The following is a 27293-nucleotide window of genomic DNA, read 5'->3' as shown; positions in this document are numbered from 1 at the left end:
TGAATCAGACTAAACGGGTCTGGGAGGAATACATGTTAGCATGCACACATTTGTGAAAGGCAACTTCGAACACATCATTCTATTAAAAAATGGTCACATCTTACTGGTTTAGGTCGATACTCTCGAAGGAAGGATTTCATGTCACCGCCTGCCATCAGCTCCAGTAGAATGAAGCGAGGAAGAGCCTGCAGGCTGACTCCTATACATCGCACTATGTTCTGGTGGCAGAACTTACTGCAATAGTTGGAGAAAAGAACATATTTACCATCTCTAATAAAACCATTAACCATTTCATTATGTGACAACATATCATTAAGATTCACGAGCACCACATATCGAATGTCGGGGGCGGGGTGAGATGTGGGGACAACTAAGGTGATTGGATTTCATTCTTGTTAAATTTTATTTTTATTGTAATTGTAGAGATTCCCAGCCTTCGAGGTCAAACAAGATTTACTGAGGGTAAAAGTTGGCAAAACTTTAATGGGAAGAGGGAACAAATATTCTAGTACGTAGTTTGGAATATCATTTTTTTCTAGGAATTGGAAAAGTCCATGGCCCTGAAAACCCACAGGGCTATTTATACTGGTGTTGCACCTCTCAGCTGCCACTTCTGCCTTCCATTCATCTTCAGTGCTGATCATGCCGTAAATTGTCAGATTGGATCATTTGCACATCCGTTAGCATTTCAGTAGTCTAACTTCCATGTAGCCCAGCAGTACTGCGCTGGGGGTGGGGCTTGGAAATCAGGAGTGTAACCTTTGAAAAGCTAAGAATGGCTGAAGATTACAAAAGCAGTCTGGGATAAGCAGGTAGGTAGGAATGTGCATGGCTCAGTGAGTTATCTGCGAGGTATGTAATGGATGGCGCAAGTGAGATTTTGTAGTACTCTTAAGTGATACTCTGATATTGCACAGATCTCTCATAGCTGCTTGAAATGAGCCTGTGGCATAAATGTTGAATGCGATCAACAATTTCATAGCCACATGCAGAGCTGTCCAGGTTGATGATCCTGGCCACAGATCCTGACGTAATAGCTAATCGTTGGTGAAGTGTACTCTTTTAACACAGAGTTCCTCATTAAGATCTTCGTAGGATCTGCATTCCCTGTAACTTTGTTGTGGGGATAGAGCACATTTTTGTCAAATGCTGCCCCTCCTTTCCTCCTTTAAAATGACATACAAGGTAATCCCGTACCTGGTATTCAGACCCTGTCACTGTGAGTGGGGCCAAAGATTTCCCACTGGTCTCAGAGGCCCTCAGGCTGTCAAAGGCAAGTCCAGCTTAATCCAGGTGCAAGGCAAAAAGAATGCTTCGGAAGCTCATCTGCAATTCCAGCAATCTCTCTTGAAAGTTTCTTCAGGCTGTAGGCTCCAAAGTAAACCATTTCAACCAGTATCAACTGATATTGGCAGCAAGTACACCTCATTTATTTTGTTCCAAGTTAACATTAGTGCAATGGGAGCACAAGTCATTGGAATTGGGGATTCCAATGCCATTCTTCCATATTACATTTTATGTTAATGAACATCTGTGGGAGCACAAATGAAGGGCCCTACTGTGCAGCCATTCCAGGGCAGAAACTCCGCAGAAATGGGTTCCACCTCAGAATCCATCTGAAAAAATGCTGTACACTCAATTTAAGGAAGAATTTCTCCAAAAACAGGGAGGGGTTTGGGGGGCCATTAGACTTAACCACTCAGACCTAAGCCACTCCTATCCCTTAGATTAATCCCACCTACTCACCTGTTCAGTATATCTCAATCCCTCTTTCTCCAGAAACTTACCTAACTCTCTCTTGAGCCCATTTGTACTGTCCACTTTAATGTCTTTGCTGGTAACTTGTTCCAGAAATCTATTACACTTTGGGTGAAAAAGTTCACCTAACTCCACTTCTTAATCCTAACTGATTAACTGTGATCTCGTGAACAGACTCCAACCATTTTGAAAAGTGTAATATATTTATATTGTATCAGTTATTCCTGTCTTCATTTTTGCTGAAGGTGGGGTTTTTCTCGCAATGTTTCAATCTACTGTCTCAGATCATTAGCCATAAATTACTAAGGGAAGAAAACCATCAATGGACAGTAACAATACATCAGCTAGCAGACAACAGGGTCAACTCTCCTCTCTGGGCCCCAGTTGCTGTAATTCATCACCTTCACATGGAGGCACTTAAAACCATCCTGACCTGAGACAGATTGCAGGGGTCACGGTGGAGTTCAATGCCATTCTCAGCGTCAAGATCCAAGAAGGATTTGACACATTGCAGCACTGCCTGGAATGAGCGACAGCACCAGGAACATCTGTATCCATCCCCTTTGACAGAGAGCCCTCCAGGCCAGTCAGTGCATTCAAATCTCTTCCTTGAATATCCAGAAACACCAACCCTTATCTTATAGGATCGGCTGCTTTGCAACTATTAGGATCACATATATATATTATTTTTAAATGATGTAATTTTTGGTGGCCAACTAGCTATAGCCCAATATCTGTTAGAACTTCAAATAGGTGCCCAGAGTTGCAGGCTTTCTGCAGCGTGAGCATATCTAACTTAACCCAGCTACTTAAAAAAAAGGAATTTCTTTACAGACTGTTTAAGGAAACTAAGGTAGGTTAACTAAGGAGCAGGATTCTATTGGAGTTGTCTACTATATGGATGATCCTGCCCACCAACTGAAAAGAATACTTGAATGGTGGTGGCCATTTGTTTTGTTGGGGGGGGGGGGGAGGCGGGGGGGGGGGCTTTAGGATGAGAAGGAAGAAAATAAAAGAAAATGGGGAAAGGTGAAGTAAAGTTGTAGCTTATGATGGTGTTTGGCAAGGGATCTTACTGTTTCCTTTGACAATTTGTTAAGACAACCTTACCTAATTATCAGGGCCTCCATCAGGAAATCCAGCTCATCCTGTTCGGAACACACCTCAGGCAATGTCTAAAGAGAACAGAAGAAGATCAGTTGACGTGACATTTACCAAACTTATTTACCATGCGTTTCTCAAAAGGGCCATCTTTAGCAGGGTTATGAGGTCACTTGTTGGGCTGTAATGGAAAGTGAGTGACTAAAGTGAAGTTTGCTCCTGTCTGAGCTCTTGTAAAGCAGAATTAGCTGCCATTTGCACATGTTTTTCACCCGCAACAGTCTCCAGTGTTAAAAGCTGTTCGAATGACTGCCTCGGGAACATTGGCACATTGCCACTTAACAGCATCTTTAAAACCTTGTTAATTCTAACATAATACCAACCTGCTGTAACTGAAGTAGTTGACAGTGCAGTCGCACGCTTTGCTTGGTTTATATTGTGGCTGCCTGTGAACCGAGTGGATTTAGATACTGGCATGATCCTCTGAATGGACAGTTGCAATATTGTCTGTAAACCTTCCCTGATGTTGAGGAAAGTCCAGGCAAGTTATCCATGTTGGGTTTCATATTACGATAGCAAAATACTGCGGATGCTGGAAATCCGAAATAACAACAGAAAATGCTGGAAAAACTCAGCAGGCCAGGCAACATCCGTGGAGAGAGAAATAGAGTCACGGATGTTGCCTGGCCTGCTGAGTTTTTCCAGCATTTTCTGTTGTTATTTTGGGTTTCATATTACTGCCTTGGATGGACAGGTGCTGGGGACATTGATGTAGTGATAAGAGACAAAAACCATCTCACAGGGTGGTGTTCTCTTCCTACAGAGGCATGCATAGCACCTCACTGATGTAGCAAACTACGTATGAAGTCAGTACTATGAGCCTAGATTTCCCAGTATTGTGTAATCCAGGCACATCCTTGGTGGAGCTGAACTTTCACCTAACACAAACATGTGCCCCTGACCCCAGCTGATATTGGGACCTTCGAGTCATTTAAATAATTTTGGAACACCCCTTGGCATCGGTGAGAGAGTCCACTTGCAAGGGTTGCTGGGGGGGTGGGGGGGTTGGGGAGGTGCAGATCGGCTGTGGCAGGCCTCAGAAGATCGATTGCACAGGGTCTTTAAGATTTAAATACCCTCCTCTGCCATCAAAGCAATTCTGGAGGCCAGGGACAATCAGGAGTCTCTGGCACCCGGCATTCTATGGCACAAACAAAGGAAGATATGTTCAATTATGCGTTACTGTCATTTAAATATCATTACAGTATATCCACTCCTATATGGGCGGACATCATCTCTCACTTCCAGCGGGAAATTAGGTGCCTGTAAAAATAGATGGGACCCAGAACAGGAACCCAACTCATTTACTCCACACCTACCCAGTTTTGCCTTAAAATCATAACATAAACAGGACATTAGTTTAACACATGGTGCACACTAACTATGTAATCTGTTGTTAAACACAGAATCAGGGTGCAAAGGTACAATGGCAGAGAAATTAACCCACCTTGCGCCTGATTTCTAGGCATTAAATGATGCTAACACCTGTTTTATCACCTCGTCCTCAAATTCGGCATAAACTGGGCAAAGCATGCTCCACTCAGTTTTTCTGACTTTACTCCGACCTAACCAGTAGTCCTTAAAGGGATTGCTGGAGGCCTCAGACGAAAGGTAAGTGAAGGATTGGGTGTCAGGCGACCAATGGCGGGAGCGCGAGGGGCGAGCGGTTGGAGCGCGAGGTCTTGTGATACAACCTCACGTAATACAGTTCAGCCAGAGTTGGCAACCCTAGTCCTACTACTACTACTAAATCCCGTCCGTCAGCTCAGCAGCGACGAGGGGCCGAATGAATTCAGTCAATTGTTGTAGGTTCTGAACTAGCCTGGCCGCTTCAGTCATCTGTATCCCTTTCTGTGACAAATCACTCTTGACATTGTCCATCCAGCACTTCCTTTGTCTTCCTTGGCTTCTTGTGCCATGTACCTGTAGGCCATGAAAGGTATTGTAGCTGTTTCCATTCTTGAAATGTGCCCAAACTGTCGCAATCGTCTTTCTTGGATCTTCTGTATAAGCGGTGCTTCTTGTCCAAAAGATGTTCTTATTATATCATTCCTGATTCTTTCCATCCTCTGTACTCCCAGTATCCCTCTCAACCAACTCATCTCTGCTGTCAGTATCTTTTGCTTTACATGAGATGAATTTAATGGGCAGGATTTTCATTGGGCCGTGGAGGCGGGATTGGAGGCGTGTGGGGGGTTAAAATCTCGAAATCGGGGGGCACGAACCCATCCTGCCCCCAACCCGCCTCCATGCCAGTTTCAAAGGAGGCGGATACCCGATCTGCGCTGGGACCCGCCTCCCCGAGGCGGGAAGGGGATTAGTGCCAATTAACTGCCTGTTAACAGGTAGTTAACAGGCAGTTTTTAGCCTAATCCCTATTTTTATTGCTGAAGTGTGGGATTCCCGACGGCTCCAAACCACAGCAAGTTAGCGAGGCGGCCCATCAGGCTGAAGGGCTTGGAGGGTTCGAGATGTCCGGTGTTCAGGTGAGTGATGGGTGCATGAGTGCAGGGGTAAGTGTGTTTGGTGTGTGTAAAGTGTTTAAAGAAGTTTTACTTACATTTATTTACCTTTACAGCCTTCCTTCCTTCAGGTCTCGGGAGTCCCTCATCTCATCGGTACAGAAAGCAGAATGGCTGCGAGCTATCAAAAGTTGCAGCATTCAGCTTTCTGTTCTGGAGAGATCTCTAAATCAGCCTGAGAGGAAGGAATTAACTTGGAGTACAGATTGTCAGTGTTTGACAGCTTCAAACAGCTGTCAAATGCTGATATTTCATCTGTCAAAAGCTTTTGACAGATGAAGTGTCAATCTGTGACATCACCTGTTGCTGGGTGGCCCTTAATTGGCCTGCTGAGCCCGCTGGGTGGGCTCAACAAGGTCAATCAAGTGAAAATCGTGTGGGTTGGCCACAACTCGATGGAGGCGGGACTACAACCCCGAAAGTTGTAGTCCCACCTCCTACTCGCCTCCTCAATGAAAATCCTGCCCCATAAGTCTCAACATAATTCTTAATTCAACAATTTTGGCGCTAGATTAGCAATTTACCAAGACACAGCAGAAGGTTTAGGAAATGGGATGCACATTACTGTTATTGCAGCAGTGCAGAGGAATTCAGATAGAACAATACAACAAGTAAGGCAGGGAAACTGGGGGAAACACAAGTTAATTAAAAAATTTAGAAAAGACTTGCATTTATATAGCGCCTTCCACAATCTCAGGATGTCCCAAAGTGCATTACAGCCAATGAAGTGCTTTTGAACTGTAATCACTGTTGTAATGTAGGAAATGACAGCCAATTTACACACAGCAAGCTCCCACAAACAACAATCATCTGTTTTAATAATCTTGGTTGAGGGGTAAATATTGGCCAGGACACCAGGGAGAACTCCCCTACTCTTCTTCGAAATAGTGCCATGGGAGCTTTTACTTCCACCCGAGAGGACGGACGGGGCCTCGGTTTAACGTCTCATCCGAAAGACGGCACCTCCAACAGTGCAGCACTCCCTCAGTACTGCACTGGAGTGTCAGCCTAGATTGTGTGCTCAAGTCTCTGGAGTGGGACTCGAACCCACAACCTACCGAGGTCAGAGTGCTACCACTGAGTCACAGCTTAAAAATTGTCAGGGAAATGGGGTAAGTAAATAGCGAAAGAGAATAGGGGGAAAAAAGTGAAAGATAAAGACCCTGCCTCCATAGTTCTTTTGCTTTCAAAGGAGAGACAGCAAAAGAAGGCCATGAATTAATGGCAGGCTGCATTCATGTGGGAAATTGTGATCCTGAGGCTGGAGATCACAGTCTCCCAGGGAAGATTCTTGCTGAGTTTGGAAGAGCTAGAGGACTGGCTTAGTTCACAAAATCAGTCCTTACAATTTGCATCCTGAAGTATGCCATCAGCACTCGAGGCAATCTGCTTCCCTCATATTATTGTAGAACAGATTGCAAATGTTAGATTATGAAGAAAAAACCCACGTGGTTATGGTTTACAGTCACTGCTGTTTTCTATATTTTATCCAAAATTAGTCATTTTCTAAATTCTTTATTGCAGGGAAACGAGGAAGTGCATCCCTGAAAACAATTCACTTTCTAACAAAACAAATGAGTTTTGGATAATAACCACAATGTGATTTTGAAAGGCAATATTAGTGTGGTCATTATCAAAATGAGCAGCCCAGAGTCAACACTGTTTACAAATGCCTCAGTAAATTCCACCATTAAACTTCCACTCAAAATCTAATGGGAACAACTTTTATAACCATCAAATAACACAAACGAGCTTATTAAAAAAGAAAGCAGTTTTGTTTCACAATGCATCAGCAATGTAAACAAAAGCACTGATAAGCAAAAGCTCTATTTTGTTTCAATCAGCAGTTTATGTTACACAGCACCTTTCTTAATGCTTTCTAGCAAAATTAGTTATTTTACGTAAATGCAACCTGCACATTCTTAATATTATTCACAGATATTGATATTGACTGAATCGTTTTTCACCTGAATTTTCTCTATTCTCCTCTTGAATATATAAGCCTAAAGTCTCTGAATACATGCAGGCAGAAATAAATGGATGGAAAACTGCAAGCAATTTGTCCATGATTTTCCGATATGTGCTGAAGGCAAGTAAGGTTCCTGGCCACTAGCACCTACTGGGATTCCTTGCTAAAGTATGCTTCTAATGGTGTCAATGGGTCTCTGGTGCATTGTGCAAGTGGTCATTCTGTGAACCTGGGCAACGAAGACTTAAAAAGCCGTTGCTTACTGACCAGTTGCACCCCGACCCTGTCTGAATTCATCGGCTCAAGTGTATTTGCATGATTCAGGTGAGTGGGTTTGCTAGTTTCAGTGCTGCTGGGGTATCTGTTTGGCTGGGGGTGGGGTTAGGAAACTGTCTGCATAGTCATGTTACCGTGTTGAAGAGCCAGGTGTGCCAGCCAAAGCAGGCAAAATGGCCTTTTAAATTATTGCTAATACAACTTCTGCCAGAATGAGGCCCTTGCAAGCATGTACGTATGTATGTATGATTCATGCACTGCGTGCAATTGAGGTGGGACTGGTGAGAATTCTTTTCATGGAATGGGGCAGGTGTAAGAAGCTCCTTCACCCACTTCTAGCAGAGACGCCAAGGCTGAAAACGGGGGCAGAGACCTGACATAACTGTGCCTTGCCCAAACTCCATACTTGCCTACCCAGCTAGTGCCCCTGGTGCGCTCAAAATCGTACAGATTTTTGGGGCTTGAGTGTCAGTGGTTGATCAGACTATGGTGAACATCACAGCTGAGCCCAACCCTGTCCTCACTGACATCCAGTCACAAGAGATGGAGTGGGAGCCCTGACTGATTTTTGTCCTTCCTTACTCAGGAGTGCTGAGGCTAACTATAACACTGCACTGCCAACACTGGCTGCATGTGGGACAAATAACATCAACAAACAAAAAAAATTGCACAATAATTTCCGGTTTCTGTGCAGGTCCATTTCCTTTAAAATAAACTACTCTCGAATTTAATTGAATCTGTCTTCTGACTAAAAAAAAATGATGAAACATCAGAGATCAAGATGGCCACCAATTTGTTGCCCTCCCAAGTTTTGTGTAGCAAAAAGCTTTCTTTTTTCAGTCAGGAAGGTCAGTGGCACAGACGTGGAATAGGTGATGGGAGACTGAATAACTTGGCTCAGATCCTTGTAGCTGGATCTGCACCACTCTTGTGATAAAAGTGATTTTCTGTCAGGTCTTTAAGACTGGCCTAAAAGAGCCATAGATTCTTTTAAATGTTATAATAAACTGAAACAAAACCTAGCTTGAGCTTCTGCTCAGTTTGATCAGGATTAGGCTGATAACTCGCCTTGCCCATCTAGAGTGGGCTTCAGAATCAATGGAGCGCAAAGGATCCAAGACTTTTATCCTTTATTTTATTTTCCAGTTTTACAGCACATTTTAAGTATTGGCTTCTGTTATTAGCTTTTATTGACATTTATATGGTTAAAAAAAAAGCTATGTTTTTATTAAAAAGTTGGTGATTTTTTCCTTTCCCCTAACTGTATTTAATGTTTTTGTGGAACCGAAGGTACCCAAATATTGGGCTGGATCTTTCCCTGAGCGGCGAACGAACGGCACTAACCATTCATTACCCTTGCACTTGCCCATAGAAAGTCTGTGGGCTTTTGCACTGGAAGTTCCTGACAGCCAACTATCCAAAATTCACAGCGCCCTCTACAGGGGGTCTGGGAACTGTGTGAACAGGGCAAGCAACAGTGAGTCTCCCTAGCCAATCATATGGAAGAACCGTTAATGAGCAGAGCAGAGTCTGAACAAGGAAGTGTCAGTTAGAATATTGAATTCAATGTCAAATCAGGTACAGAAAGCAAAATAAAGAGAGGGAAAGAAAGATTAGATTAAGAGAGAGATAAAAGAGACAGAAAGAAAAAGTAAAAAAAAATTAAAATTTCTTATATCTCCAACAATAATTAAAATCTGAAGGAATGAGACTCCACACTTGTAAAAGTTAATTTTCAGTGCAGAGAGGTTGTTTGGCAGTAATTAAGACTTACTACGCCATTAAAGTGGGAGCGGAACAACCAGTTGTCGTGGTGCATATAGGTACCAATGATATAGGTGATGTGCCTTCAATAACTCAAAGACAAGGATTTTAAAGGATTCAACTAAAGGCTTTTAATCACTAAGAACATAGCAGCATAGCAGGTCTTCCCACATCGAGTTCATCTGGTAGTGAGTGACTCATACAGCTCCTGAGACCTTTATATGGCAAAAGACAGGGGCGTAGCCAATACACACAATAGGAACAAAAGGGTGTGGTTCACACAATACAAGCAGGTAAAATACAAGCAGGTCTGATGAAGGCATATTTCATCACATTCACCCCTTCTACAGATTTAGTCTGTCCGGGGGTGTGATAGTCCTTCCTGAACGTCGCAACAGTACCTCGGGTTCCGACCGGGAGTCCGTGGTGCCCTCCTGGGCATACCCATGTGCCGGGGGTGTTGCAGGTACTTCTGGGGGTGGTGAGGATACCTCTGGGGATGGTGGAGGTTCTTCTGGGGGTGGTGGTGATGGGTCGTCGTCGTCGCTTCCTGCCGAGGCGAGGTCCTTTATGGACACGGTGTCTTCACGCCCGTCGGCGTGCTTGACGTACGCGTACTGTGGGTTTGCGTGGAGTAGGTGTACTGCCTCCACGAGGGGATCCGTTTTGTGGCCCCTCACATGCTTCCGTAACAGGACTGTCCCTGGGGTGGAGAGCCACGAGGGTAGGGATACTCCTGAGGTTGATTTGCGGGGAAAAACAAACATCTTCTCGTGAGGAGTGGCGTTAGTAGCAGTACACAGTAGCGACCTTATCGAGTGGCGTACGTCTGGGAGGACCTCCTGCCAGCGGGAGGTGGGGAGGCCTTTAGACCTTAGTGCTAAGGTGACCGCCTTCCACACTGTCGCGTTCTCCCTCTCCACTTGCCCATTACCCCGGGGGTTATAACTAGTGGTCCGACTCGTGGCTATCCCCTTCGACAGCAGGTATTGGCGCAGTTCATCGCTCATGAACGACGCCCCCCTGTCAGTGTGGATGTAGTTAGGCATGCCGAACGTGCAAAACAGGTTGCCGAGGCACTTGATGACCGTGGCACTGGTCATATCTGGGCAGGGGTAGGCGAATGGGAAGCGGGAGTACTCGTCCACAATGTTGAGAAAGTACACATTGCGGTCGGTGGAGGGGAGTGGTCCCTTGAAATCTAAGCTCAGGCGCTCGAATGGTCGTGTAGCTTTGATCAGGTGGGCTCGGTCGGGTCTGAAAAAACGGGGCTTGCATTCCGCACAGGTGCGGCAGTCCCTGGTCATAGACCGGACCTCCTCGATGGAATAGGGCAGGTTACGGGATTTTATAAAGTGGAATAGCCAGGTGACCCCCGAGTGGCAGAGGCCATTGTGGAGGCCCTGTAGCCTGTCCCCCTGGATGCTGGCACACATCCCTCGTGATAGGGCGTCGGGGGATTCGTTGAGGGCCCCCGGCCTATATATTATGTCGTACTCAAACATGGAGAGTTCGATCTGCCACCTGAGAATTTTGTCGTTCTTGATCTTCCCCCTCTGTTTGTTGTTAAACATGAAGGCTACCGACCGCTGGTCGGTAAGCAGGGTGAAGCGTTTGCCGGCTAGGTAGTGCCTCCAGTGCCGCACTGCCTCCACTATGGCCTGGGCCTCCTTCTCTACCGAGGAGTGTCTGACCTCGGGCCCTTGGAGGGTTCTTGAGAAAAAGGCTACGGGCCGCCCATCCTGGTTGAGGGTGGCTGCTAAAGCGAAGTTGGACGCATCGCTTTCGACCTGGAAAGGGATGTTTTCATCCACTGCCCGCAGCGCGGCCTTCTCAATGTCGTGTTTAATGCTGTTGAAGGCGGCGTGGGCCTCGGCTGTGAGCGGGAAGGACGTTGATTTCAGGAGGGGATGGGCCTTGTCGGAATAATTGGGGACCCATTGGGCGTAATAGGAGAAGAACCCCAGGCACCTTTTCAGGGCCTTGGGAGTGTTTGGTAGGGGTAGCTCCCGTAGGGGGCGCAATCGATCTGGGTCCGGGCCGATTTCCCCGTTTTCCACCACGCAGCCCAGGATACAGAGGCGCGTGGTGCTAAAGACACACTTATCCTCGTTGTAGGTGAGATTGAGTCTGAGGGCGGTTTTCAGAAATCTCGTGAGGTTCGAGTCGTGGTCTTGCTGGTCGTGGCCGCAGATGGTGACGTTGTCTAGGTATGGGTAGGTGGCTGTTAACTGGTTCTCATCGACCATGTGGTCCATCTCCCGCTGGAAGACCGAGACCCCGTTCGTTACCCCAAAGGGGACTCTGAGGAAGTGGTAGAGACGTCCGTTCGCCTCGAAGGCGGTGTATGGATGGTCCTCTGGCCTAATGGGGAGCTGGTGGTATGCCGATTTTAGGTCAATGGTGGAAAACACCCGGTATTGCGCGATTTGGTTAACCATATCCGCTATGCGGGGCAGAGGGTAGGCGTCTAGCTGGGTGTATAGATTAACCGTCTGGCTATAATCTATCACCATCCGCTTCTTTTCGCTACCCTTAACTACTACTACCTGGGCGCGCCACGGGCTGGTACTGCATTCGATGATACCCTCCCGCTTGAGTCTTTCTACTTCCGACGCAATGAACTGTCTATCCTCCCAGCTGTACCGCCTACTCTTGGTCGCTATGGGTCGGCAGTTGGGTGCGAGGTTGGCGAACAGAGAGGGCAGCTTGACCTTCAGGGTAGCCAGACCGCACACTGTGAGGGGCGGCTGGGACCCACCGTAGGTAAGCGTGATACTTTGGTGGTGGCACTGGAAGTCCAGACCCAAGATCACGCTCACACAGAGATCTGGCATAATCAACAGTTTAAAATCTCTGTAATCAGTGCCTTTTACCGACAACATAACCGCGCAGAAACCTGTAATTTTTGAGGTATGAGTCTTATCGGCCATGGCGATTTTGCCCTGTGTGGGGACTATCGTTAGAGAAAGTCGTTTTACCAGGCTAGGATGAATAAAGCTTTCGGTGCTCCCGCAGTCAATCAAGCATTTAACCTTGTTCCCGTTTACCTCTATGTCCATCATCGATTTAGACAACGGATGTGGCCTGGATTGATCCACTGTGATCGAGGCCACCAGTGGGTCCTGGAGGTCCGTGTAGTCGAGGCAAGATGGTGGACTCCATGAGGGTGGACAAGATGGCTTCCAAGATGGCCACTCCCACAGCGCACACGCGGCAGTGGTGGAGTTGGAGGCGGGGTTCCCTCTGCAGACTTTGCTGAAGTGTCCTTTCTTCCCGCATTTAGAACAGGTGGTGCCCTTCGCTAGGCACAGATGCCTGGAGTGTTTGTCCTGACCGCAGAAGTAGCATTTCGGGCCCCGATGCATCGCGGCAGTAGTGGGGCTCCTGGGTGGAGGCTGGGGCTCCGATGGTGCTGGGCTGGCCTGAGACCTGGGAGGTGAAGATGGCTTCCAAGATGGCGGCCCCCACAGTGCACATGAGGCGGAGTGGGCCGCATGGCCTGGGGAACAGGATTCAGAGTTCCTCTGGGCCATATCCAGCGATCGCGCTATATCTATAGCCTGTTTTAAGTCCAGTTCCTCCTTTTCAAACAGTCTCTGCCGAATATAGTTTGAACTGAGGCCCGCAATAAGGGAGTCTCGAATCAGCTCCTCCGTGTACACGATGGCAGACACGGCCTTACAGTTACAGTCTCTGCCCAGTACTTTTAGGTTTAGTATAAAGTCCTCTAGTGACTCACCATGCCGCTGCGTGCGAGTAGTCAGAAGATGCCTGGCGTACACCACGTTTATTGGCCGCGCGTAGTGGGCCTTCAGGATGGTGCAGGCCTCCTCGTAGCTGGTGGCATCTTGGATGAGAGGGGAGACCCGATGGCTCACCCAGTTTCGCAGGATTCCCAGTTTCATGTCTCCGGTAGCGGTTTCGGCTGCGGCTATGGCAGTGGATGAGTTTGCAATGAAAAATTCGAAGCATTGGAACCAGTGTCCGAACTGTGTGGCTGCGTCTGAGGCATGGGGGTCCAGATCCAAGCGCTCTGGTTTCAGGAGTCGATCCATCTTGTTGTTTTAGTGATTAAAATTGATGTGCCTTCAATAACTCAAAGACAAGGATTTTAAAGGATTCAACTAAAGGCTTTTAATCACTAAGAACATAGCAGCATAGCAGGTCTTCCCACATCGAGTTCATCTGGTAGTGAGTGACTCATACAGCTCCTGAGACCTTTATATGGCAAAAGACAGGGACGTAGCCAATACACACAATAGGAACAAAAGGGTATGGTTCACACAATACAAGCAGGTAAAATACAAGCAGGTCTGATGAAGGCATATTTCATCACAATAGGTAAAAAATGTGATGAGGTCCTAAAAGCTGAATATAGGGAGTTAGGAGGTAAATTAAAAAAATAGGACCTCAAAGGGAGTAATCTCAAGATTGCTACCAGTGCCACGTGCTAGTCAGAGTAGAAATAGAAGGATATTTCAGATGAATACGTGGCTAGAGGAATTGTGCAAGGGGGAAGGATTCAAATTCCTGGGACATTGGAACTGGTTCTGGGGGAGGTGGGACCAGTACAAACTGGAAGGTTTGCACCTCGGCGGGACCGGGACCAGTGTCCTAGGGGGAGTGTTTGCTAGTGCTGTTTGGGAGGGTTTAAACTAAAATGGCAGGGGGGTTGGGAACCTGTGCAGGGAGACAGAGGAAAGGGAAACAAGGATAGAAACAAAAGACAGGAAGGAGAAAAGCAAAAGTGGATTGCAGAGGAATCAAGGGTGTAAATCAAACAGGGCTACAGTAAATAATAATTATAAAAGGTCTAAGAGTGTTAAAAAAATAAGCCTGAAGGCTTTGGCCTAGAAATTCAGTATAGCCACGTTTGGGGCGCTACAGCCGGGCGGCCGCTAAAGTTTGCGCCCGGCGCAACTTCGCGCCACCTTCGCCAATATTCAGTGGCATCGCCCCAAGAGGTTGCTGCTGCGCTAAAACAGGCGATGCACGACTATCATTAGGCGCTAAGCCGGCGGCCCGGGGCGAAACCCCCGAGGGCGGGCGCAGCGCAGGTGCGGCGAGTTGCAGATTGACGGCAGACACCCTGGCGCCGGTGAGCTCTTAAAGGGGGAGGGTGGATTTGTGTTTTTTGAAAGGCCGAGACTGGTGTATTTGTGTTTTTTGAAAGGGCGAGACTGCTCGATTTGTGTTTTTGGGGGGGGCTTCTCTCCATTAGTTTGTTATGTGGGAAGGGCACAGAGGTATCAAAGTAATAAATGTTCTTAAATCGCACTGTCCATGCTTTCTTTTGGAAGTCCTGGTTGCCCTGCTCGGCTGAGGGCTTGTGGAGCGGCTACATTCATCTTGTGCCATTGGCACAAGCCATTCCCTGAGAGGGGGCCTAGAACCGACGTTCAATAGGCCGCCGACAAGCGGCCCTTGCACTTTCTGCCTCCCTCCTGTGCTGGTCCTCCTCCTCCTCCTCCTCCTCCTCCTCCTCCTCCTCCTCCTCCTCCTCCGGTGGTCCTCCAATGTCTGGTGGCAGTGGCTGAGTCCTGCGGATAGCCAGGTTGTGCAGCATGCAGCACACGACCACGAAATGGGAGACTCGCTCAGGCGAGTACTGTAGGGCTCCTCCGGAACGATCCAGACAGCGAAACCGTTGCTTCAGGACGCCGATTGTTTGCTCAATGAGGTTCCTGGTTGCTTGATGGCTGTCATTGTATCCCTCTTCAGCAGGGGTGCTGGGCGCACGGAGCAGGGTCATCAGCCAGGTGCACAAAGGATAGCCTTTGTCCCCGAGAAGCCATCCTCGTGGGTGAGGCTGGGCCTGGGACATGTCTGCCACAGAAGTCTGGCGCAGGATGAAGGCATCGTGGCTGCTGCCTGGAAAGCGGGCATTGACAGCTAGGATGAGCTGCCTGTGGTCACACACCAACTGCACGTTGAGCGAATGGTAGCCCTTCCGGTTGCGGTAATCCTCGGCATGCTCTAGAGGTGCCCGCAAAGCCACATGCGTGCAGTCAATGGCGCCCTGCACCACGGGGAAGCCCGCTAATGCTGCAAAGCCCATTGCACGCTGTTGCTGCTTGACAAGGGCCATGGAGAAGGAGATGAACTGACGTCTCCTTCTGAAAAGGGCATTTGTCACCTGGCGGATGCAGCAATGTACGGCAAACTGGGAGATGTTGGAAATGTCCCCAGCAGCGGATTGGAAGGAGCCGGTGGCATAGAAGTTGAGAGACACCGTCACCTTCACTGCCACCGACAGAGACGTCCTGCTCCTCAGCTGTGGCTGCAGATCTCCGCGAAGCAGGTGGCAGATCTCAGTGACCACCGCCCTTCGGATTCGCAGCCTCCGAACACACTGCTCGTCAGACATGTTCAGATATGAGAACTGCTGGCGGTATACCCTGGGTGGGTAAGGCCTCCTTAACCGACGCCTGTTGCCCCTTCTCCCTCTGGCCTTGACTGCCACTCTCTCATGGCGTCTCTGAGCCCTTTGAATGCAATGGAGAAGGCCAACGTTTGCACCCATTGTAGCCCCCATTTTATGTTTCCAATCAATGCTATGGCTCTGAAGTTAAAGACAAGTGCAAAGCTGTGGCCTGAAGCCACAAGTACCTGTGCGAGTGTTGAGCCAAACCAGAAAGCTCTCTACCTTTGTCTCTCTGCAAAGATCCATCTCTCACAAAGAAGGAGTGTTGCAAAATGGCTGCCATTTCTACTGCAGGAGGAGTGCCCTTTAATTAGCGCCCCCCGCGCCCCGCAGCGACTGGGAACCGTTACCCTCTACCAGTCGCTAGGGGCGCCAGGCACGCAATAGGCCGGCACCACTGAATTTCCGGTTTGGGGCACACAAAGGGCGTTGCACGATGAAATGACGTCAGGATCTGCCTGTGCAGCTGAGTGCGCGCAAAGGCTTTGCGCCGCCACTAAATCTTTACTGAAGTTGGGGAGAGGCGCAGATCACGCAGCGCCCGGCCGCTAGCCGCCTAGCGCCCCACATCTCCTCCTCCTAAGGCGCTAGCGGCTGGCGCAAACAACTGAATTTCTAGGCCTTTGTGTCTTAATGCAAGGAGCATTCGTAATAAGGTGGATGAATTAGCTGTGCAAATAGATGTAAACGGATATGATGTAATTGGAATTACGGAGGCATGGCATCAGGGTGACCAAGGCTGGGACTTCAACATCCAGGGGTATTCAATATTCAGGAAGGACAGGCAAAAAGGAAAAGCAGGTGGGGTAGTATTGCTGGTTAAAGAGGAGATTAACACAATAGTAAGGAAGGATATTAGCTCTGATGATGTGGAATCTGTATGGGTAGAGCTGAGAAATACCATGGGGCAGAAAATGTTAGTGGGAGTTGTATACAGACCCCCAAACAGTAATGCTGAGGTTGGGGATGGCATTAAATGGGAAATTAGAGACACTTGCAATAAGGCCACAGCAGTTATCATGGGTGACTTTAATCTACATATATATTGGTCTAACCAAATTAGTAACAATACTGTGGAGGAGGAATTCCTGGAGTGTATACGGGATGGTTTCCTGGACCAATATGTCAAGGAACCAACTGGAGATCAGGCCATCTTAGACTGGGTATTACGTAATGAGAAAGGATTAATTAGCAATCTTGTTGTGCGAGGCCCCTTGGGGAGGAGCGATCATAATATGATAGAATTCTTCATTAAGCTGGAGAGTGAAGTAGTTGACTCAGAGACTAGTGTCCTGAATTTAAATAAAGGAATACAATGGTATGAGGCGCGAGTTTGCTAGGATAGATTGGGGAATGCTACTTAAAGGGTTGACGGTGGATAGGCAATGGCAAACATTTAAAGATCGCATGGATGAACTGCAGAATTTGTTCATCCCTGTTTGGCATAAAAATAAAACAAAAAAGGTGACTCAACCGTGGCTAACAAGGGAAATTAGGAATAGCATAAGATCCAAGGAGAGGACATATAAATTGGCCAGAAAAAGCAGCAAAACTGAGGATTGGGAGCAGTTTAGGATTCAGCAAAGGAGGACAAAGGGATCAATTAAGAGGGGGAAAATAGAATATGAGCGTAAGCTTGCAGGGAACATAAAAACTCACTGTAAAATCTTCTATAGATATGTGCAGAGAAAAAGATTGGTGAAGTCAACCATAGGTCCCTTGCAGTCAGAATCAGGGGAATTTATAATGGGGAACAAAGAAATGGCAGACCAATTAAATACATACTTTGGTTCTGTCTTCACAAAGGAGGACACAAATAACCTCCCAGAGATGTCGGGGAACATAGGGTCTAATGAGAGGGAGGAATTGAATGAAATCAGTATTTGTAGGGAAATGGTGTTAGGGAATTGACGGGATTGAAGGTCGATAAATCCCCAGGGCCTGATAATCTACATCCTAGGGTACTTAAGGAAGTGGCCCTAGAAATAGTAGATGCATTGCTGCTCATCTTCCAAAATTCTATAGACTCTAGAATAGTTCCCATGGATTGGAGGGTAGGTAATGAAATCCCACTATTCAAAAGAGGTGGTAGAGAAAAAACGGGGAATTATAGCCTGACATCGGTAGTGGGGAAAGTGCTAGAGTTCATTATAAAAGATGTAATAGCAGAGCACTTGGAAAACAGTGACAGGATCGAACAAAGTCAACATGGATTTACAAAAGGTAAATCGTGCTTGACTAATCTACTGGAATTTTTTGAGGATGTAACTAGTAGAATAGATAAGGGAGAACCAGTGGATGTGGTGGATTTGGACTTTCAGAAGGCTTTTGATAAGGTCCCGCATAAGAGATTGGCGTGCAAAGTTAAAGCACATGGGATTGGGGGTAAGGTACTGACTTGGATAGAGAACTGGTTGGCAGACAGGAAGCAAAGAGTTGGAATAAACGGGTCTTTTTCCGAGTGGCAGGCAGTGACTAGTGGGGTACCGCAGGGATCAGTGCTAGGTCCCCAGCTATTCACAATACATATTAATGATCTAGATGAGGGAACTAGATGTAATATATCCAAGTTTGCAGATGACACAAAGCTGGGTGGGCGTGTGTGCTGTGAGGAGGATGCAGAGAAACTCCAGTATGATTTGGACAGGTTGGGTGATTGGGCAGATGCATGGCAGATGCAGTATAATGTGGATAAATGTGAGGTTATCCACTTTGGTGGCAAAAACAGGAAGACAGATTATTATCTGAACAGCATAGATTGGGAAAAGGGGAAGTGCAATGAGACCTGGGTGTCCTTGTGCACCAGTCGCTGAAGGTAAGCATGCAGGTGCAGCAGGCGGTTAAGAAGGCAAATGGTATGTTGGCCTTCATAGTGAGAGGATTCGAGTACAGGAGCAAGGATGTCTTGCTGCAGTTGTACAGGGCCTTGGTGAGACCACACCTTGAGTATTGTGTGCAGTTTTGGTCACCTTATCTGAGGAAGGATGTTCTTGCCATGGAGGGAGTGCAGTGAAGATTCACCAGACTGATACCTGGGATGGCAGGAATGACGTATGAAGAGAGGTTGGGTCGATTAGGCTTATATTCGCTAGAATTTAGAAGAATGAGAGGGGATCTCATTGAAACTTATAAAATTCTAACAGGACTAGACAGACTAGATGCAGGAAGGATGTTCCCGATGGCGGGGGAGTCCAGAACCAGGGGTCACAGTCTAAGGATAAGGGGTAAGCCATTTAGGACTGAGATGAGGAGGAATTTCTTCACCCAGAGAGTGGTGAACCTGTGGAATTCTCTACCAGAGAAGGCAGTTGAGGCCAACTTATTAAATATATTCAAGAAGGAGTTAGATATATTTCTTAAGGCTAAAGGGATCAAGGGATATGGGGAGAAAGCAGGGACAGGGTACTGAATTTGGATGATCAGCCATGATCTCATTAAATGGCGGAACAGGCTCAAGGGGCCGAATGGCCTACTCCTGCTTCTATCTTCTGTGTTTCTATGTAAAAGGGTACTTAATCTGGAATGGACAAGACCTAACTTTTTCTGGCGAGTTCAGTTCGTATTTATGAGGTAAATACAGCAACTTCACACGGTTTAATGTATTTGAATGGGGAGCCAGATGGCGAGATGCCATTTTCAGGAAGCTTTTGGAGGATCGCTGAGTCATGCACAGCAACTTCTGGATTTTTGTGTTTAACTGCGCATGTGCAGCCGCCAGAAATTGCTGTTCAATTTCCACGTAAATAATGGTGAGCGCATTGCCAGTGGAAGTTAAGGTAATTACCTCCCTCAATATTTTGCCACTGCCTCCTTCCGGTATAGAATAGGAACCATTTGCAGTATCAGCCAATGTGCTGCCCACACATAAGGAAAGAAAAAACTTGTCTCTTCTAATGTCTTCAGGATATCCCAAGGCACTTTGCAGCCAATGGATCACTTTTATGAAGTGTATTGATTGATTTATGTGGTAGCCAATTTGTGCACATCAATGTCCCACAAACAGCAAATTAAATTAATCAGCTAATCGTTTTTAGGTGGAGTTCAGTGAGGGATGTCTGGTGGCCAGGATACAGGGAGAGCACCATGCTCTTTTGTGAACTGTATCATGGGATCATTTATGTCTACCTGAACAGTCAGGTCGGGTGTTGTTTTAACATCTCATTGAAAATACAGCAGCTCCCTCAGCACTGCACTGAAGAGACTTCCTAATTTATATGCTCAAGTCCCAGTTTGGGGCTTGAACTTGCAAACTTCTGAGGTGAGTCTGATGTCAACGCAACCAAATTAACACAAATATGAGATAGGTAACTGATGACGAGTACTTTGTTTTCCTTTCCCACTGACCTGTGACAGCTCCCGAAGTCACTCCGCTGCTGCGTTTCCTGTCATTGAGGACCGCCGTCTGGGCATTCAGCAGCCCACTGTGTGTCAGTAAGTGATCAAGCATCATACAAGTTGCCATAGTGCCACGGGATCTTTTACGTCCAACTGAGAGAGCACATGGGGCCTCGGTTTAATGTCTCATCCAAAAGACAGCACCTCCAACAGTGCAGCACTCCCTCAGTACTAGATTTTTGTGCTCAAGTCTCTGGAGTGGGACTTGAACCCACAACGACTCAGAGGTGAGGGTCCTACCAACGGAGCCATTGGCTGACACAAATGAAAGAATTGTAACATGGTGTAAGGGCTTGGCATTGGTCAGCAGTGAATTTGGAACAGTTTGGTAAAGGCCACACTTTGTGCGATGTTTACGTGGACCATCTGGTAAACAGCACTGTTGTGTAGTTTTACCTTGCCAGCTTCCTTAAGGTGTGCCATCTTTTGCTGCATTGGTCCACAGCACCTGTGGGTACGGTGCATAGCGTTGCTCCTGGCCACCACCTGCTACCATGCATACTCTCGGGGAGGGGTACGCCAGTAGTCTGAGCAGCATAGTCCTCCACACACCCAGGTAGCAGCACTTTATTTCAGATTTCCAGCATCTGCAGCATTTTGCATTTGTAGCAGCACATCTACTTCACAAGCCATGAAACGGGCGTTTGGGCCCTGCACTGGTCCATCACTTGTCCACTTCTCTGTCTCCACATTTATTTTGCCAACTTCTTCTTTTGTAAAGACTGCAACAATTTTTATCCCCATTGCGGCCAGCAGGAAGTCATAATGCTTAGCAGAACCAGAAAATAATACCGCATTATGTTAACGATGACTGAACATCAGTGTGATGAGAACAGCAAAGGGTATATGAAATATTGCTATTCCGTACACTCTATTAGCAAACTCATTAACCTGCTCATCTTCACAAGATAATTACAGATGAGGAAGACCATTCAGCCCATCTTAATTCATCCATCCAGAGAGCTTCCTATTGTAGCATCTAACTTTTCTTTAAATGATCGGTTTCTTAAATGATTAACAACTTTGTTTATAAAAGAGGAATTTCTCCCCCTGTGGAGCGCATGACCTTTTCCTGTAATTTGTAGACTGTGTAAACACCATTACTGTAGTCCATAACTGTTCTTTCATGCAGGATTATTTACTGAGAATATTAAAACAATGATCTTAGGAATTAATACATTTATCTGGTGAATTTTTGTGTTGATCATAGTGAGGGATGTCAGTAATGGGGAATGAAACGTTTTTACTGTTTCAGACACTCAGGGTCAAGCATTGCTAGGTCAAGGACTGTCTGGTTAGATGCAGACTAAAGCTCCCTTTTGCTCTGCCTGGAACAATGTGCCTCTGCACCTCCCCACTGCACTATCTGTCTCAGTTGGATTCAAGCTCAGGTTCCCGAGATGAAAGAAAGGTACAATGACTCACCCAATCCCAGTATAAAGACAGAAAGAAAAAAGCATGTCCAACCGTTAAACATTTCTGTGAAAAAGTGCACAAGTGTTGTTGAGAACATCACAGAAAACAGAAATCATCAACACTGGCTGATGCCATAATGCAGAGTGAATAGAAGTCATTGCAGGTAATTTTGGAACAATTGCAGCACTCGCCTCCTCGTGATTAGTTTTCTAAAACATTTCCCACAGCACTCAACTCATCATAATTTTCACATAAGGAGCACAGCACACAGAATCAGCCCAAGCAGTCGACCCCACTGCCTTCTCAGGAAGCTTATTACTTAAAGGCTCCCTTTGATAAGAAAAAGTGTTTGGCAAATTCTTTTTGTTTGTGTGGGGAGGGACAAGAGTCAGAAAAGCCATGCCCAATGATGTCGCGCACAAATGACATGGTGCATTTCAACAAAATGTAAGTGTTTTGGAGACAAAAATATTACAACAAAATTTTCACAAAGATGACAAAAGAAAGACTGCACTACAAAAAGAGTGCAGCCCAACACCACTTTAAAATTAACAGGAGATCACAGCATGTGATTAAAGACTCACCCATTGAAAGCACATGGTCCTTACCTTCACTGCAACTTGCAGAGGGCTGGGTTCACCAGGAATACCGGTCACCTGACCTTCATACACCTCACCAAAGGCTCCGTGGCCCAGGCCCCTGTTGGGGAATCATTCTGTCAACACCAATCATTTTCAACTAATAAGCAACCAATTGCAGCATCTACAAGCTTTAAGAGGCTCAAACCATGTTCACAATCCCTATACTCTGCCCATTTCTATTAGAACAAGGCTCACAATAGTGAGTAAATGATCACAAGTATGAAACAGATTATAAACTCTTTAAATGAACAAAGCTGTTTCTATTTTTAAAGCACACTTGCACCAAAATGTCACAAATTTGAAAGTAAAATGAATAATGTCATTTTGAGTGACAATGCTTGACAGGTTTGATTAGGCGTGCTCAAATCCAGCATCAGCACAGACCTATTTATAGTCTGCTCCTCTGAATGCAGTCATTTAATTCAAATTATTTGATCATTCAATTTTTTAGCACTAAATTTCCAATTTGCTGTGTAATTTACATTACTTAGTTCAGATTCTTGGATAATTCAAAGTGTTTTAGTGCCAAAAATGACTGAATTATTAGGAGTGGATTATACATGCCTCTGCACCTAACCACAAATTCTCCATGTAGGAGATGGCAATTATTAATTTTAACCCAGTAATGTTTTGCAGACATTTATAAATAGCCACTCACTATTAATGCTGACAATAATCAGGACTTATTTACAATAGTAGAAAGATTAAAAGAAAAAGAAATAAAAGCTGGTGGTGAAGTCAATCTTTTCATAACAGTACTGAGTTTTCTCTCCCTTTACATTTGGTATTTTTCAACTATTTCAACACTGCCGGTCAGGACACTGTACGTTTACTTACTTGGATACATTTCAGTTAAGTAATGAAGTTGTTATGGGACTAGAAGCGAGCCTCTATACATAAACTATTTGTCCTTCATCACTGTAGAGCATCTGTCCACGATTACCAGAACAAAAGGAAAGCTTTGGAAATTAGAATACTCGAGGTGACCTAAATGAATGAGCACACAATGGTCTGACTAAAGGGCTAAGAAAACAACAGAGAATCATTCCAGTTAATTAAATGAGGAGAATAGCTCATCCTTTGGGGATTCATTTCCCGGAATCCAGTAGGCACAATGCATAATATGATCAAATAATTAGAAGCCTAAACCCTGATAAGATGCACACAAAGTATGAATTTAACTCAGTTAGCTGATTTTAGCTAACAACAATGGAGTTCGTTTTCTAAATATATATACATGGGCCTAGAAATTGGGTATAGCCCTGCTTGAGGCGCTAGAACTGGCGGTGCGCTAAGTTTATAGCCAGACGAAACTTATCGCTGCCTGGCGAGATATTGGGTTGCGTCGCCCCCAAAGGGGATTGAGGCGCTAATTCAGCCATTGCACGGTGCTCCTAAGGCGCAAAAGTTCAGGCGCTACTCAATATCGACGCGGACGGGCGCAACGCAGGTGATCTCAATTACGGGAAACCACGAGACTTCCAGGCGCCGGCCAGCTCTTAAAGGGGTGGGTCAGTCAGCCTGAGCTTCAACACCCAACGCCCTGTAGGCCTCAGAATCGGCGCTCGCCCTTCTCTGGCGTTAGAAACTTGTTCAGCATGGAGAAGGTTAGACAGAGAGCAAAGCGCTTCAGCACTGAGGCTCTGGACCATTTGGTGGCTGCAGTTGAGCGCCGTCGAGATGTCCTGTATCCGAACAATGGCAAGAGGCTGAATCAGAAGGCTTACCGACGATCTTGGAGGGAGGTTGCTGTGAGGGTCAACTCCAGCAGCATGGCGACCAGGACCCCTGTTCAGTGCAGGAAGAAATTCAACGACCTCACACGGATCGTTAGGGTGAGTGATGGTTTAGCAAATTTCTGATTCCCTCCATCTGCAGCTGACTTCGGGCACCCTGTTGCAATGATGCCCCAATGGCCATCTGTCAGCAAGCACCCATGGCCCTTTCTGGGCACACACATGGACAGATGTCTCAAGGCCTCATGTAAGGGCTCTTTCACCATGGGGGGCATGCGATGATGTCTCAAGGCCTCATGTAAGGGCTCTTGCACCATGGGAGGCATGCGATGATCTCTCAAGGCATCATGTAAGGGCTCTTGCACCATGGGGGGCGTGAGATTATCTCTCAAGGCATCATGTTACAGAACTTCCCCTTCTTTCCCCTGCGGTCCAAGCTGGCGACGATCCGAAAGGAGCAGCGTCGAACCGGTGGCGGACCTCCACAAGTGGTCACTCTCACGGATCTGGAGGAGAGAGTGCACCAGATACTTGGAGGACGTCTGTCTGGTCCTGTGACCACTGCATCTGCCGACCCCATTTCCGACAGCGAGGGTAAGACTCTCACCTTTTTCACCTGTTGCCTTCCACTTGGTCCCCCCGCCAGCATGCATCCTCAGTGTGCAGCCATGTCAGAGCCTTGCCGCAATCTGGCATGCCTTTCAGCAAACCTGTCCTTTTGCTAAAGCCACTCTTCCACCTCCCTACTTTCAGATGAATTAGCACCAACTCGGGCTCAACGCACTGAAGCTGCCAGTGCCAGTGCCAGTGCCATCGGAGGCGAGGAGCAGGAGGAATCTGGACCAGCCGTTGCAGAATCCGGGGAGCGGACACATCTACAGACTGGGGATAGTAGTCCCCTGGAGGGGAGGGGGGGGGTGCTCTGAGGACGAACCAGTTGCCGGACCAAGCGGCATGCAGCAACGCAAGGGGGATAGGCAAGTTCGGCCACCGTCTCCCCGGAGGGCAAGGCAGGTAGTGATGACTGCTGCACAGAGTGCAGATGAGGTGCGTCGCCTGGCTGAAATGAGCAAACAGGCCCGGGTCAGACACACAGAGCTGATGGCTGCAGTGGAGAAGATGCCTGAGTCAATAGATTCATTGGCTAAGAGTATGTTGGACTTCGGGGCAACAATGGAGGGGACTCTCCAGGGCTTTGGGGTAACAATGGACAGGACTCTCCAGGTCTTCGGGGCAACAATGGACAGGTCTATCCAGGGCTTCGGGGCAACAATGGACAGGACTATCCAGGGCTTCGGCCCAACAATGGAGAGGACTGTCCATGGCTTTGAGTCGGCTATGGAAAGGACTGTTCAGGGCTTCGGACAATCCCTGGAAAGGTCTGTCCAGGGCTTGTCCGAGGCAGTGGAGCGGTCGGCACCTGCCTTGTCCGATGCAATGGGAAGAACTGTCCAGGGCTTCTCCGAAGCACTGGCACCTGGCACACAGGTCCTCACTGTTGCCACGCAGTCACTTGCTGGGCTCCTCCACACCCAGATTGAGGCAACGCGATCTCTCACTGCAGCCACCCTCTCTGCATCAGTTAGGATCACCCCGGGCCCTTCCAGTCCCATACAAGGCCAGGAATCAGTGGAGCATGTGATTGTGGCGGATGAGCCGAGCCGCTCCCCTCAGATAGCCAGTGTGTTGTCCGACCATGGTGCAGGTGTCCTCTCTTGGCAGGAGACCATTGCACATGCCAGCGCTGGGACGTCTGCATTGCAGCTGCCACCACCTGCAGGGCACACTGCTTCCAGCCATGGTCACATCAAGCATCCTGCGTCCGCACCCTCCAAGCCCAGAGGTCGGCCAGGCCGTACCTCAGGGGCTTCTGCGCTTCCACACAGTCAGCAGGCGTCCCCCAGCCTTGAGCCCGCCACTGGGGTCCAATTACGTAGGAGCAGCAGGGAGGGAAGGGGCCGGGCGTGAAAGAGAAGTCGTTCTCCCTCAAGGGGCCAGTTGTAGAGGGAGGTGCTGAGACATTTCTTTGTCCAAATTCAAGGACACCCTCACCTGTTGTTATATTTGCAGAAGGTTTGTTGAATTTTGCGGCTTTGCCGAAGAGTTCACAGTTATTTTGTAACTTATGGTTTCTGTTGACATTACGTTGTTTTGCTGTAATGAAAGACTTTTGTGCCAATAAACAGAAGTTTCAATGTGGCATGGTGCACGTGACTACTTTCAGTGATGCTGGCATTCAGAGGCCGTCAAACATCCAAAGTGTGCATGAGTTAAGACTCTCATCACTCCGCCACAGGGGTCTCGAAACGAGTCCTGATGAGCCTCTGACGTATGGCCCTTCCACTTTCAGCAGCCCTTCCATCTTCCTCCTCCTCCTCCTCCTCCACCTGCTCTTCCTCCTCCTCCTCCTCCTCATACTCCTCCTCCTCCGCCTGCTCTGCTGGTCATTGAGGGACAGCTGGAATTGGCTGGGTGCGTCGATTCGCCAAGTTGTGGAGCATGCAGCAGACGACGACGATGTGTCCCACTTGCTGCGGCGAGTACTGCAGGGATCCCCCCAAATGTTCCAGACATCGGAAACGCTTTTTGAGAACACCAATAGTGTGCTGTTTACTGTGCCTGGTCGCCTGATGGCCGCTGCTGATCAGCTCTTCTGCTGGGGTGTCGGCCACACGGAGTGTTGTCATCAGCCATGGCCAGAGAGGATAGCCCTTGTCCCCAGTAAGCCAGCCTCGTCTTCGAGGCAGCCCCTCAAAAAGGTTACAAACTGAGGTCAACCGCAGGATAAAGGCATCGTGGCTGCACCCTGGGAAATGCGCGGTGACTGCCATGATGATTTGGCGGTGGTCACAGACCAGCTGCATGTTGAGGGAGTGGAACCCCTTGCGGTTGCGGAAGTCCTAAGGATGATGGCATGGCGCCCTCAAAGCCACGTGTGTGCTGTCAGTCGCCCCCTGCACCATGGGGAAGTCCGCAGTAGAAGCGATACCCTGCGCGCGCTCCGCCTGCTTGTGCAGGGTCAGAGGGAAGGTCATGAATTGACGCCTTCGCCTATAAAGGGCATCTGTAACTTGCCGGCTGCAACAGTGGACTGCAACCTGAGCGACAGTCGCAATGTCCCCAATGGCTGACTGAAAGGATCCGTTTGCATAAAAATGGAGGCCATCAGTCAGTTTAGCGATCACGGACAGAGAGGTTCTGCACCGTTCACGCGGCTGCAGATCCTGA

General features: G+C 47.5%; 1 protein-coding gene across 1 annotated transcript in view; it reads right to left on the bottom strand.

Moving 5' to 3' along the window:
• The window catches only part of LOC147121021 (ALK tyrosine kinase receptor-like), a 970192-nt gene that overhangs the window by 73937 nt on the left and 868962 nt on the right, over nucleotides 1-27293 (bottom strand). The window contains exons 21-23 of the mRNA XM_085977636.1: nucleotides 22297-22396; nucleotides 2869-2933; nucleotides 105-234 (exon numbers count right to left, since the gene is read on the bottom strand). Coding sequence (XP_085833762.1) covers nucleotides 105-234; nucleotides 2869-2933; nucleotides 22297-22396 — 295 coding nt within the window. The remainder of the gene's footprint in view (nucleotides 1-104; nucleotides 235-2868; nucleotides 2934-22296; nucleotides 22397-27293) is intronic.

This window comes from Somniosus microcephalus, chromosome 3 (genome assembly GCF_052327205.1).
Source record: "Somniosus microcephalus isolate GS21.2 chromosome 3, FLI_Smic_1.0, whole genome shotgun sequence".
NCBI classification, from domain to species: domain Eukaryota; kingdom Metazoa; phylum Chordata; class Chondrichthyes; order Squaliformes; family Somniosidae; genus Somniosus; species Somniosus microcephalus.
The sequence above is the reverse complement of the archived record's forward strand: the minus strand, read 5'-3'. Positions and strand labels throughout refer to the sequence as shown.